The 14,360-nt window shown below is 37.0% G+C and overlaps 1 protein-coding gene across 1 annotated transcript in view; it reads left to right on the top strand.

Moving 5' to 3' along the window:
- Positions 1–407: 407 nt before the first annotated feature.
- Positions 408–14,360, top strand: part of LOC125235720 (protein mesh) — a 43,033-nt gene continuing 29,080 nt past the window's right edge. Inside the window, 1 exon segment of the mRNA XM_048142292.1 lies at positions 408–972. Within this exon segment, the coding sequence (XP_047998249.1) occupies positions 615–972 (358 nt within the window). The 5' untranslated portion in view covers positions 408–614.

The raw sequence follows: 14,360 nt of genomic DNA, 5'->3' as shown, positions 1-14,360 counted from the left end.
ATGACTACTTGCTGAAGAACTTAATCAGAACGTGATAAACTCAATTACGTTAACACCTAATACGATGGACTATTTCAAGTATTATGTTATTTTCTTACGTTTCATATTTCCTCAGCAGCCGAGTTTAGGTAATTGTGGCTTTACACAAACAAAGACTATATATTTTAGTATTTATAGGTTTGAGTGATAGTAGTATACTTTGTTGTTAAATATAAAAAATAGATTAAACAGTTCATTATATACATAACAAGTCAAATCAAAGTCGAATACTTTACAATAAACATTTTATTTGCTTAACGTTTCTCTTTTATGCAAGTCTATTCTAAAGTTGTTTTCTTCTTAAATGTATAATTACAAAAAATATTACATTTAAAACAGTTTTAATATAAAAACCGTACTATTAAACAAGGTGTGGATTAGGACAAAGAATTTGGCACACCTAACGTTCCTATTTACTATCTTATCATATCTCAACAAGATAAGCCGGCATCAACGAGCACACACAGAACAGTGCCCCAGTCGACGACCACAATACCCAGGCACCTGTTGTCGCTAAAATCAATAAGATAAGTGAACAGACATATAATGTGATTGAAAAAACAAGTGAAGTTACAATGGTTAACGCAAAGTTAGCGTTTTTTGTACTATTACTAAGTGCTAATGCTATTGGACAGGAGGATGTTATAGTTAATGAAAATGAAAGGACTATAGAGGAAGTAGTACCAGAAGTAGAAAGTGAAGTTGTAAATGAACCTACGAGTCCGAGGCCTGATGAAGTGGAGAGCGTAGCGCCGGTAGAGGTTCTACCAGACGCGCCTTTAGAAGTGAGGAGTGGGAAATATCAGCTACAAGATGGTCTGAGTGAAGGTCCGGTTGATTTAGAGGCTGTGAATATTGGTGATGATCCTGCTGAGCAGAGTCAGAGGCAGCTTTTGAATCCTACTACCACTTCGGCTACTAACAACGAATATGGTAAGCATATTCTATTGACCTTTTTCAAAAATAAGAATCGTATCAATCGTTATAACAGTATAGTTAAAGCCGGTGCAATGATGTGTAGGTATAGAAAGAATACTGTAGTCAAGTAATCATAATCCTGTATTACCTAGGTACAAACCCTGCATAAGTATGATTGTTAGTCGATAGTTAACATAACTAGGATGAGTCATCTTAATGGTGATGAATGTGATGACTCAGTTGATGAGTCACATAATTAAATGCCTACACAATTTATTTGTGTAGGCATTTACATAAGATTACATTAAGTAGTCTAAGTCAAGTAAATAAAATTCATACTTGTACATTAAATTGTATGAAATCAGAGACCGTAATGTTAGAGGTAGTGCTTACATATATCAATCATGGACAGTTTAAGAAAAATTTTCGCCTGTTTTTGATATTTCACTGATAAATGTAAAAATTCTACCGCTAAGCGTGTTAAATCTTGAATGTCCTATCCTTCTTTGACATTTCAAGCGTATTGCAGAATAGATACTCCCATTGGTTTCTTCATAGTTAACAAATTAAAACTAGGTGTTTTTTCTCCAATTATGGACGGCAGTTCTCCAGTAATGGATCCCCCATTATGGACAGTGAAATAAGTTTAAAATTTTACTTTTAAAGCCAACTGATACTCAATGAGTCAATTTTATATACCCCAAATAAAATTAGTTTGGGTTATTTTATGATAGGATTGTTTCTTATAAATTTTGGTTTTGTAAATTGTTCCTTGTCCATCATAGGAGGTACGCAGTTTTTCGGTTCCAGTAATGGACACTCGCAAAATAACACTATTTCTTTATATCTTTGGAGCAACAAACTAGTATGTTTTATACCTTATCTCATGCTTAATGCAGTAAGTAAAACTCATTCAAGTTTACACCGAGTATTATTTTTTTATTATTTTATACATGAACTCAACTCTCTTAGCAACATTACTAAGAATTCGTCTTCATATTTTTTTCAGTAAACTAGTGAATTTTATCTTGTCGCCAAATCCTTCAGAAATAACCGAATTAATTGAAACTTCAAAATGAAACAGCTCTACAACTCTAGTTTATGGTACATAGCCGTCAGTTTTTAGAAACTAATTTTAGATACTTATTTTTAAGGATTTGTGTTTTTTTGTCCATAATGGCATCACCGTCCATTATGGGGTATGTTACCTTACCAGCTTTACATTTTCAGCATCCATGAATGAATTTAAAGTGGACTGCAGTTAGATCCTTGTTAAGGACTTCGAACCTAATTATACTGTCAATTTTACCGAACAAAACTTAATGAAACCTCATTTTCGCCGCAGAATTTATCATTTCATAGTAATCTCCGATAAGGGCCGCACCTAGCCTATAAACCAACAAATCAAAGAGTCCTACGTTACTCACACTTCATTGAGCTTCAGTGCCATTTAGTTTTGGTACGGTTATAGCAAACAACGTTACCAATTAAAAGATAAGACCCTTTATCAGGGAGATAAACAAAACGCGGTTTCAAAATTTGTAGGCGTTAAAATGTGGAATGATTTCATCGTGTTGGTTTAGGGCTTATGGCGGAGAAAAGTGGGTCATTCGAGGCTTCGCTTGATACATGAGGTTGAGATTAGGCGCCATCTGACTTGATACGACCATTCTGAAACAACTGAAAGTCGTGCAGTAAGTTTATTCCGTCAGGAGACAAATTAACCAATCCGTTAGTTATGGATTGAATAGGCGCTAAGGTTAGGGTATGCGTACAAAAACAAAGGAAAATATACAAACTCATGTCACAATGCTTTCTCCTCCGACATATACATATGTCAAGGATATCATTTAAGGTGTGAAATCCCTGAATTTAGATGGTTTGGATTTTTCGGAATAAATGAATAGCTGGGGAGCCAAATATACAAGAAATGGAAAGGTCCGTTTCTTTGTTTTCCATTTGAGGACACCTCGCAGAAATGATTAACTGAAAATTGTGTTCGTAGTAGGCTAAACACGTGAAAGTTTCCTATTAAAGTTATATTCCTATTAAAGTTACGACGACCGGTCTGGCTCAGTCGGTAGTGACCCTGCCTGCTATGCCGCGGTCCTGGGTTCGAATCCGGGTAAGGGCATTTATTTGTGTGATGAGCACAGATATTTGTTCCTGAGTCATGGATGTTTTCTATGTATATAAGTATGTATTTATCTATTTAAGTATGTATATCGTCGCTTAGCACTCATAGTACAAGCTTTGCTTAGTTTGGGGCTAAGTTGATCTGTGTAAGGTGTCCCCAATATTTATTTATTTATTTATTTTATTTATTATTTATTAACTACTCGTACATTCTACCTACGTTTAATTTAATTAACAGTTTTAACAGTTAAGTAATTAATACTATGTATAATTGCTGCAACAACCCTTGTAAATAAAATCAATAGGCTGAAGTGTTTTCCCGGAATGCCACATTATTCACCCTTATCTTCTGCAAACAGAGTTGCCACCGATTGAGTCACAACCAGCACAAACATCAACTTAATTGTGAAATCACTGAACAAACAAGATTGTAAGATACATATCATTCATAACGTATCCTTAGTCTTATGTATTCTAGTATCGTATTTTTTATCTAGAACTAATTTGCTGTACCCGTCAAAAATACTAACTACCTTTTAAGAGTAGGTAGTACTTTCTCTATTTAACTTATTTCACTGCTGTGCAAAGAACTCTTCCATATGATCAAAGACAAATGTAACTCCGTATAGACGGATAAGGTCTAAGAAAAAAACGTACGGTGTCCTAGATGGCGTTACAACCTTTGGGGAACGCTCGGCTAGATGGCTCTAATATTAATATTTGACATTTTAACACATCAAGCTAACAATATGGGCCAACTTGTCAGAACTGAGGTTTAAAAGTTTAAAAGCTTGTGTCGAGAGATGGCAGTCTATGCACTGTGATTACACATTCTACTTTGACAGTAACTCTCTATAATGACTATAATACTCCATCCTCTTTGATATGATATAGTATGGCATATACATATTACTTATGCCCTGATTTTAAGCTTCCTCTGGCCAGCAGGGTTTAGCACATGATTGCCGCGGGAGTATGTCGCCGCGAGATAGACTGCCCGTCCTTATGTCATTTATACAGTTAGAAGAAGACGTGTGATTTATCTCGCGGCGACATACTCTCGCGGCCATCATGTGCTAGGCCTACTGGTGCCGTAGCCGAACGGCATTTCTGCGACACGAAACGAAAACGAAACGCCGCGAAAGGTAGTTTGGCTCTGTCGCGCCAATACGCAAGAGTGATAGAGATAGATATCTACGAGCGTTTCGTTTCGTGAGCGTTTGTGCCCTTCGGCTACGTACCCAGGTCTTGCCAGTAGGCCTAGCACATGATGGCCGCGAGAGTATGTCGCCGCGAGATAGATCACACGTCTTCTTCTAACTGTATAAATGACATAAGGACGGGCAGTCTATCTCGCGGCGACATACTCCCGCGGCAATCATGTGCTAACCCTGCAGGAGTCAACGTTATCTCGCCATCCCTGCGTGAGTCTAACCTTAGTACTTAATATGCAATTTTATTTGTTAACATTAGTTATTTGTTTTACAAGGGGGCAAAGTAGTTATTTAACCGCACGTTGGCACGTATTGATACCCGAGCGAGCGAAAGATTCCAATATCGAACCGCGAGCGTAGCGAGTGGTTCAAAAATTGGAATATTGAGCGTTGCGAGGGTTTCAAGGCACGAAGGTTAAACAAACTTTGCCACCGAGTGAAACACAAACTTTTTCACCACACCAACACAAACAAAATACTATAAAACATCAAACTAAATTAAATCCATCAAATAATTCAATATTTATGATTCAAAATCATCATTTATAAGTAAAATCGACCAGTCCGCTTAAGACATGAAGTTAAAATTTGCATGAAATTACTTTGCACTCTAGTGGATAAAATGCAATTTTGCTATCTGTTTTCGAATAGCAAAGAAAGCTTTTACCAGTTGGAGTGGTGAAAAATAAATTTGTAATTAATTTATGTGAAAAGAACTAAGTGTTCAAGCAAATCTCGACCCACTTTGTGGTTAAATTGAAGTACTTTTACACTAAAATCAAACAAACAATTAATATAAAAAGTCTCGCGCGAATTTTAGAACTCTGTGAAAGAAGAATGATCAAATTAACTTCTAATGTAGGCTATTATATAAATAATAGTTATATTATGATATTTATGATACGATTCCAAGATACTCGTTTATTAATTAGTTTCATAAACTTAGGCGTATTATTTTACAGGGTCGTCCTCTAAGCAACCTCTCTTAATTTTTATTAATCTTGTAAAAGTCCTAAATAAAATTATCTTCTTCGTTTTAATTTATCGTAAATTAATTGTAAACACTTAATGTTGGATGAGACTGTAATAACCACAGAATTAGATTTAGATAGAAGAAACGAGTTCATTTATTTGTATGGCGGCCGAGCGTGTCAGATTTTGTACTGAAGTTGTTACTTGCCTGTGATTTTAAATATGTCTCAGGCCCTTGAGTGTTGATAAGTTTTATGTTGTTGCAATTAAATATCATGTAACGAGGCATTTTTAATGTTTTTGTTGACTTCAACTTACAAAAATTGACGCCCGAAAGCTGCAAGCTGCGATTAAAGACGAACAACTCAGTGGATTTCACTGAGTTCATTTGACACGCTAAGTAGATACGTTTGCTTGATCTATGGTTTATATGACATCTGTGGTAATAACCTAGGTTGCTAGGCTGCGAAGTGTTAGCTTCGTGACCATTGTGACCTTCGTAAAAAGTTTGGTAGGTATTGGGCTGAGGGGCTACAGTTCGCGTGCCACTGAAGCCATTGAAAATGAAGTTTCAAGTCGACACGAGTCACACGAGTCTTTATTCCTGTTTACTGGCTTATACTTATATTGATAATACCTGTAAATTCTTGGCATATACATTGTGATACCCATTGTTAATGGTATCACAAATAATACAATGTACATATACTTTTTTTTTTTTATACTACGTCGGTGGCAAACAAGTATACGGCCCGCCTGATGTAAAGCGGTCACCGTAACCTATGGACGCCTGCAACTCAAACAGTGTCACATGCGCGTTGCCACCCCAGTAGAAACTTGTACATTCCCTTTTGCTGTGTTAAGTACACAGCAAAAAGGAGTGTACAAGGTTCTAAGGAGGGTTCGGGTTGCCGACGACTCAAAGGACAATAAACAGAACAAGTTAGTTCCGTAAGTCCTCCCGTCATCAGCACACCGCACCCCCGTTGAGCTCTGGCAGCCTTACTCACCGACAGGAACACAACACTATGAGTAGGGACTTATGCTTGAAATTGGTATCAATAATGATATTTTGACTAAATAAATAGTAAAAGTGTAAATTCATTATACGCGATATAATCCGTTTCCATAGTTTTTAACCCCCGACGCAAAACCGACGGGGTGTTATAAGTTTGACGTGTCTGTCTGTCTGTGTGTGTGTCTGTCTGTGGCATCATAGCTCCCGAACGGATGAACCGATTTAGATTTAACTTTTTTTGTCTGAAAGCTGAGTAAGTCGGGAGTGTTTTTAGCCATGTTTCATGAAAATCGGTCTACTATGTGGCGGTCGGGGGATTTTTCAAAATTTTAATTTTGTGGTTAAGTTATATTTCATGAGTAACCGCGGTAACCGAAGACAATATTAAATAAATGTGAGTGTGTTTAGTAAAACGTCCCACTTTGTCGGTTACCATTAAGGCGAGATTTACTTGTATCGTACAAAGTAGGACGTTTTCCCGTGCACACTCACAAATAGACTGACATGTATTAAACGCACACTTTTATTTCTTGTTTTGTTAGCTTATAAGTAGGTAACATTTATTGATAAATAATATAAATTTGTAGGGTGGTTGGAATGAGACGCCAAGTAGGAACCAGTTGTTTATTGGTTTAACTTCCAATAATACAAATAATCATCATACAAGTGGAGTACCTAGCTAAACATGAGTTGAAGGTCCTCAGGGACGACCACTACAAGACCAAAGGCCAACCGATTATGAAGCTTATGGGCGGTCCGTGTAGACGGTCTCGACCCGTGCTTCATTTGTTGGTTGGACTTGGGGCATAGCAGAGGCCGTCTCCCAAGCTAGACCACTAGCTAACAACTGACTGATCGGCGGCCGCGCGGCGCCTTTTATTACGGTTTCCCCGCCGCCTGCGCTGCCTGCGCCGCTCGGAGTACTTCGCGCGCGCTCGGGCCGGTCGATCCGCTGAGCGCGACGGGTGATGGTGTGCGAGCGAGAAAGTATTCGAGCCCGCGCGCTCGTGCGTGGTAATGTTATTCTGTCTCGCTACATTCTCCCCTCTGGTACTCTTTAACGTCCCGTAAGAGTACCAGGAATAGCAGGAGTTGTTGTCTCTCCCTCTGGTACGTGAGTAGAACAAATTCTTCAGTTTCGTCATGTTACAGAACTGCTTGATAAGGTTTTCTTCGGAACCCTCCCCCTGGAGTGAAGCTGGTCCGATAGTGTCCATAGTGCAATTCAACTCTGTATTGATGTATCTGAAGATTCTTCCGTTGCTACCTCCTTTGTAAATAATTCGCCACTTACAGCCTTATTGTAGGGTAAGAGCGACTTTTTTTTCCGAGTGCGGGTAGTTTCCATTGTCGCAGGTCCGACAGTACATTTCATTCATGGGCCCTACTTGGGCGAAAGTTATGATCGGGGCGGTACGCATCGGCATTCTCACCCCTTACTTTGTCGATAGACTAACGGCTAACCGAATATGAGCTTATGGGCGGTCCGTGTAGACGGTCTCGACCCGTCGTGATCATTTGGTGGTTAGGCTTGAGGCATAGCATGGGCCGTCTCTCATGCTTGACCGGTAGGTCACAACTGAATTAGTTTGTCTTGCTGCATTCTCCCCTCTGGTACTCTGTGACGTCCCGTAAGAGTACCAGGAATAACAGGATCCATGTACAGCTAATTGTCTTCCAGTTTCTCGTTGACGCAGCATTGCTAGTGAGGGTGTTCGCCAGAACCCTCCCCTGCACCAAAACTATACTCGTAGAAATTGCGTAGTTTTTGCCTCTTGTAGTGATTTTGTTCCCTCTTGACTTTTCCATTGTCCTACTTGTTTTTAAGCTGGGCGCCAGAATGTAGGGTGGTTGGAATGAGACGCCAAGTAGGAACCAGTTGTTTATTGGTTTAACTTCCAATAATACAAATAATCATCATACAAGTGGAGTACCTAGCTAAACATGAGTTGAAGGTCCTCAGGGACGACCACTACAAGACCAAAGGCCAACCGATTATGAAGCTTATGGGCGGTCCGTGTAGACGGTCTCGACCCGTGCTTCATTTGTTGGTTGGACTTGGGGCATAGCAGAGGCCGTCTCCCAAGCTAGACCACTAGCTAACAACTGACTGATCGGCGGCCGCGCGGCGCCTTTTATTACGGTTTCCCCGCCGCCTGCGCTGCCTGCGCCGCTCGGAGTACTTCGCGCGCGCTCGGGCCGGTCGATCCGCTGAGCGCGACGGGTGATGGTGTGCGAGCGAGAAAGTATTCGAGCCCGCGCGCTCGTGCGTGGTAATGTTATTCTGTCTCGCTACAAATTTAATAATATTTTGGTTTTACTTATACATATAGAGATTTTCATGATTCGCTACTATTATTGGCATATACCTACCTACGCGCTTGGCGTATAATTATATGCTCATAAGTTAATTGTTATCAATATGATATTTTTGACTAAATTATACCTAGTAATATGTCATCATCATCATCCTCCTTGCGTTATCCCGGCATTTGCCAGGGAGCCTGGGGTCCGCTTTGACAACTAATCCCGAGATTTGGCGTAGGCACTATTAGTTTTACGAAAGCGACTGCCATCTGACCTTCCAACCCGAAGGGTAACTAGACCTTATTGGAATTAGTCCGGTTTCCTCACGATGTTTTCCTTCACCGAAAAGCGACTGGCAAATATCAAATGACATTTCGCACATAAGTTCCGAAAAACTCATTGGTGCGAGCCGGGGTTCGAACCCGCGACCTCCGGAACGAAAGTCGGACGCACTTACCGCTAGGCTACCAGCGCTTACCTAGTAATATACACCGCGTTTTTTTTGTTTTCCGTTAAATTCGACACGCAGTTAGGTTCATCATCAGGAACCAACCTGTATACTTATCGCTTTTTGTTAAATTCGAAAAAAAAATTTTTTTTTCGTTTCCATACATAATAAATGGATTAATTAGTGTGAGAGTACCTTAATCATAACATTAAAGTCATTGTCAAGTGTTTGACGGCATATGTCAAAACAAATAACATTAGGAAGTGGTAAGGGATGCCACACACGTGTTCAGTAATTAAATTATTTTTTTAAATAATTCGACAACCGTAAGAATTACGAGGCTAGTTTCTTAGAGAAATTACTTGTGTTTGAACTAAAGAACCTTCCCTTAAAGTTAACGGAATTCAATAAAGACGGGTGTATACACCAAGCGCGTAGGTAGGTTGTTATTTGTTTTGACATGTGCCGTCAATCACTTGACACTAACTTGAATGTTATTCTTAAGGGTCTCGCACACTAATAAATTCATTTATTGTGTATGAAAATGATGGATTTTTTTGCGAATTTAACTAAAAGTGATATACAGGGTGGTTCCTGTTATTTAACGGAAAACAAAAGAAAAACACGGTGTATATTCGCATAAGTTAATTGTTATCAATATGATATTTTTGACTAAATTATACCTGTATTAAACGCAATCTTTGAAAAAATATACCAGTCATAACGGTTAATATCAAAAACAAGATCTAAAATTGTTATCATTTTCATTGAGACAACAAGTAGAATCCAAACAAAGGGCCAAGAGGTGCTACGGGGGCTGACATCATGCATACTAGGAACGTTCAACCTGTCACCGATCACTCCGATTAGATATCGTTATCGAGTGATATCAGAGTTGTAAGCCAGATACAATGCTTCGCTGTAAAAGAATCAATAAATGATATTATGATGAGCATTTATTGACAACAGTTGTGGAAGTGACAACTATTAGATTTGGGGCAATTAATTAAAAGACACATTGCGATTTATAAGAGTTCAAATATATTATCGCAATATAGTAAGGCTAGGTGTGCTCCTATTAATAGCTACCAAGCGACTAAAGTACAAACGAAGTCCTTAAGATTAGGAACTATGGGCTGTTGTTTTTTATTCAATAGTTTACATGTATGAGAGAGAAAGTATAACAATATACTTGTTAGAGTAAGATAGATTTAGTTTTGTTAATTCCAACACGCCCCCTCAAAAATAAATCTATGATTAAAATCATTATACAAAACAATAACAGCATCACCCGCCTTTTTCTGGGAAACATTATGGCCAACATTTGTTCAAAGGTAAGGGAAACCCAGTAAAACCTTACCAGCCATGTCATGAACTTATTTCTAAAATACAATCCAATTTATTTGACATTTCCTATCTATATGGTACCATATTTAACAATTTTATTCAACACATATGCATATGTAGTTCAACACACCAGAATCGATTGATCAGATCGATCAAGTTAACTATAAGTAGACACAATTAGTCAAATTTAAGTATAATCACACATACACTTATAACGTTGAAGTCTTAATATTAACACTGACATTTTAAATACCCACAAGTGTGTACGTATTCATATTGCTATATTTAATATAGCATTTATACAAAATTAAACATCATGAACAATTGAAAATACATTACAGTTGTTTCTTGCATCTAAACGAAACATTTATAATTTCACAGTAAATCAATCGTATATAATTTTCATTAATATGTATCAATAATAATATGTAGTTTCAGCTTACGCTTTTTTATTTCATATACAAAAACCACAAATTCAACCATTCTCAGTCAACAATTCTTTCAGTAGTTTTAGTAGGATTGTACTGAAATGCATGAAGTTCACTTTTTTATACATTTTTCATGTCTTTTATCAAAACTTAAAAGTTTAGCTTTATCAATGTCTTTGACAATTAACGAAAACCACTTGACAGAAATTTGTAACCCCTACAGAGTGTTCACTGTTCAGCTCACTTAAGATTTCCTTATCCGTGAGAATCAACCCGATATGCTTTAGCATAACGAAACGTATTGCTTTGTTTATATTAGTTTAAAAGGGCTAAGAACAACTACACTTTACTTACAACAAAGGGCCTTTGTTTTTCAATTTGAAACTCTTTGCATTATTTATTTCACATTCCAAAATAATCCTAGTGCAAAGACTGTGACTTGAAATCGAAAGTGCTTAATCGATATTTGTATATTTCATTTTAGTCTGTACATCCATACATAGGTACATACAATCACGCCTGTAACCCATGAAGGGATAGGCAGAGCACATGAAACGACTCAAGTTTGTGTCACTTCTGGCAAATTTAGTTTAGTCTGTGTAATTGAGTAATTTTCATATTTGAAATAAAATGCATTTGTTATCTTTAGTTAACTTTTTATGATAGATTTATGTAGTTAAAAAAATTAAACTAAAATACTTTATCTGTACGAAATATAATATTAATAATTGAAAGTAATTTACTGATTGACTTTTTAATTACAGTAACTGATTCTTTTGCCTTTGTCTATTACAATTAAATTATGAAATATTTAACCTAAATTTGTTCTCTGAATAATCTGGTATAAACTAATAGAAATACCAAAAAAAATATAACACATATTTAATATTACTGTTTATCTTGTTTTTATATTCGTTTTAAATGGCATATTTACTCTTACACGTCCAAACTAAAATCTTGTGGTCTGAACAAAACAAATTTACTAGGTATCAATTTTTGTATGAAAGCGGTTTAATACCTACAGTACCTACACCATGTGGTGCTATTGTAAAGATTCAATTTACCACTATCTGTCATTTCTTTACGATGCAATTATTTGGAATGTATAGTTTACAAACTAAGAACAAATACTTTAATACTTTAAGACTAAAACATATTGCTTAAATCAGGGAGGGATAACTCCCAATATTGTTAGGTTCATGTAGTCCACTTAGACTTTGCGTAACATATTCGATAGTCAGTATCACCCCAGGCAGTTAATTCACCCACATAGACTATTCGTAAAACGTATTTTCAAATACTTCAGACTCAAGGCAGTTGAACCTCCAAACCTTTAGACGAATGTGGTCTCTCTTTAGACTGTTCGGAAATCTGAATGTCAATTTAGAGTCTCACATAGCTTAATGTGGTCTTTCGTTAGACTATTCGGAAAGCCGAATGTCAATTTAAAGTCTCACATGGCCTAATTAATATGGTCTTTCGTTAGACTGTTCAGAAAACTGAACGTCAATTTAAAGTCTCACATGGCCTATTTAATGTGGTCTTTCGTTAGACTATTCGAAAACCGAACGTCAATTTAAAGTCTCACATGGTCTATTTAACGTGGTCTTTCGTTAGACTGTTCGAAAACCGAACGTCAATTTAAAGTCTCACATGGCTTATTTAATGTGGTCTTTCGTTAGACTGTTCGAAAACCGAACGTCAATTTAAAGTCTCACATGGCTTAATGTGGTCTTTCGTTAGACTGTTCAGAAAACTGAATGTCAATTTAAAGTCTCACATGGCCTATTTAATGTGGTCTTTCGTTAGACTTTTCGAAAACCGAACGTCAATTTAAAGTCTCACATGGCCTATTTAATGTGGTCTTTCGTTAGACTGTTTGGAAAAACAAGTCAATCGAATTTCTAATTTCTTCAGTCTCATGTGGCCTAATCTTAGACTATACGGAAAACCGAATGTCAATGGAATTTCCAATTTCTTCAGTCTCATGTGGCCAAATCTTAGACTATTCGGAAAACCGAATGTCAATGGAATTTCCAATTTCTTCAGTCTCATGTGGCCTAATCTTAGATTATTCGGAAAACCGAATGTCAATGGAATTTCCAATTTCTTCAGTCTCATGTGGCCTAATCTTAGACTATTCGGAAAACCGAATGTCAATGGAATTTCCAATTTCTTCAGACTCATGTGAAAGTCACTAGACACACATGGCCTAACGTCTGTCTTTTCAGATAAAATCTGAAAGTCAATATTGGAATTCTTTGCAGGCTCACATGGTCTAACGTCTGTCTTTTCAAGAAAACTCTGAAAGTCAAAATTGGAATTCTTTACCGGCTCACATGGTCTAACGTCTGTCTTTTCAGAAAAACTCTGAAAGTCAATATTGGAATTCTTTGCAGGCTCACATGGTCTAACGTCTGTCTTTTCAAGAAAACTCTGAAAGTCAATATTGGAATTCTTTACCGGCTCACATGGTCTAACGTCTGTCTTTTCAGAAAAACTCTGAAAGTCAATATTGGAATTCTTTACCGGCTCACATGGTCTAACGTCTGTCTTTTCAGAAAAACTCTGAAAGTCAATATTGGAATTCTTTACCGGCTCACATGCTTTAACATTTGTCTTTTCAGAAGAACTCTGAAAGTCAATACTGGAATGCTCGTAGTCTAACATGACCGATATAAGAATATCTTGTAAACAGCGTAAAAGTGATATTGGAATGTCCTTTAAAGTGCTATCACTAACTACACTATCACTTTTCTCACACCTTTGGTATTATAATTATTTGTTGAGACAGCAAAATACAAACCACATCTTTGTTACAATCAGAATCAAATACCTGTAGTATTTGTACGTGGCCTCAAAGGTGTATTACAATTAAACCAGTGTTTCAGTGAGCTTTTCATATTCACACAAGACACAAATTCCAGTTATTTACTTCACTCAAGAACGACAAGTCAATAGTAAATTGACAATCAACATCAAAGTGTCATTTCGTTTCTTTTTTACGAATATTTGATATGGACACTTATATATAATAAAAATACTGCCATATATATATATATATATATATATATATATATATATATATATATATATATATAGCAAACACACTGTAAAGTCAAAGACTCTTTATGATTTATAAATTCTTAAACATCTCAATCTGTTCTTGATAATATGATAAATTTCAAACAAATCTATTGCAAAAAAAAAAAAAAATACTTTCAAGTATCGAGCGCTCCAAAGTACCCATTCAACAAAAAACATGGTTTTTTTTATTCTTAAGAGTCAAACAAGCGACATCATTGGATACCTTGTGTCAAAAGAAACTTTCGTAGCTGTTACAATGCTTGATTTTTGCCATCATTTTATGTATCGCCATCGCCGTCCGCGGTCACTTGGAGCGGACGTGTTGGTTTGGCATTTAATTTTGTATTTGTTTATTTCCGAATTTAAATTGTGATTGGTTAGAAAGTGTAATTTTGATTCCTTGTTCCTCCTGTGCGTCTGTTATGCGTCGACTCCTCCTTGTGGGC

Source organism: Leguminivora glycinivorella, chromosome 18 (genome assembly GCF_023078275.1).
Source record: "Leguminivora glycinivorella isolate SPB_JAAS2020 chromosome 18, LegGlyc_1.1, whole genome shotgun sequence".
Classification (NCBI taxonomy): Eukaryota; Metazoa; Arthropoda; class Insecta; order Lepidoptera; family Tortricidae; genus Leguminivora; species Leguminivora glycinivorella.
Note: the sequence above shows the minus strand (reverse complement) of the source record. Positions and strands in the feature narration are given on the sequence as shown.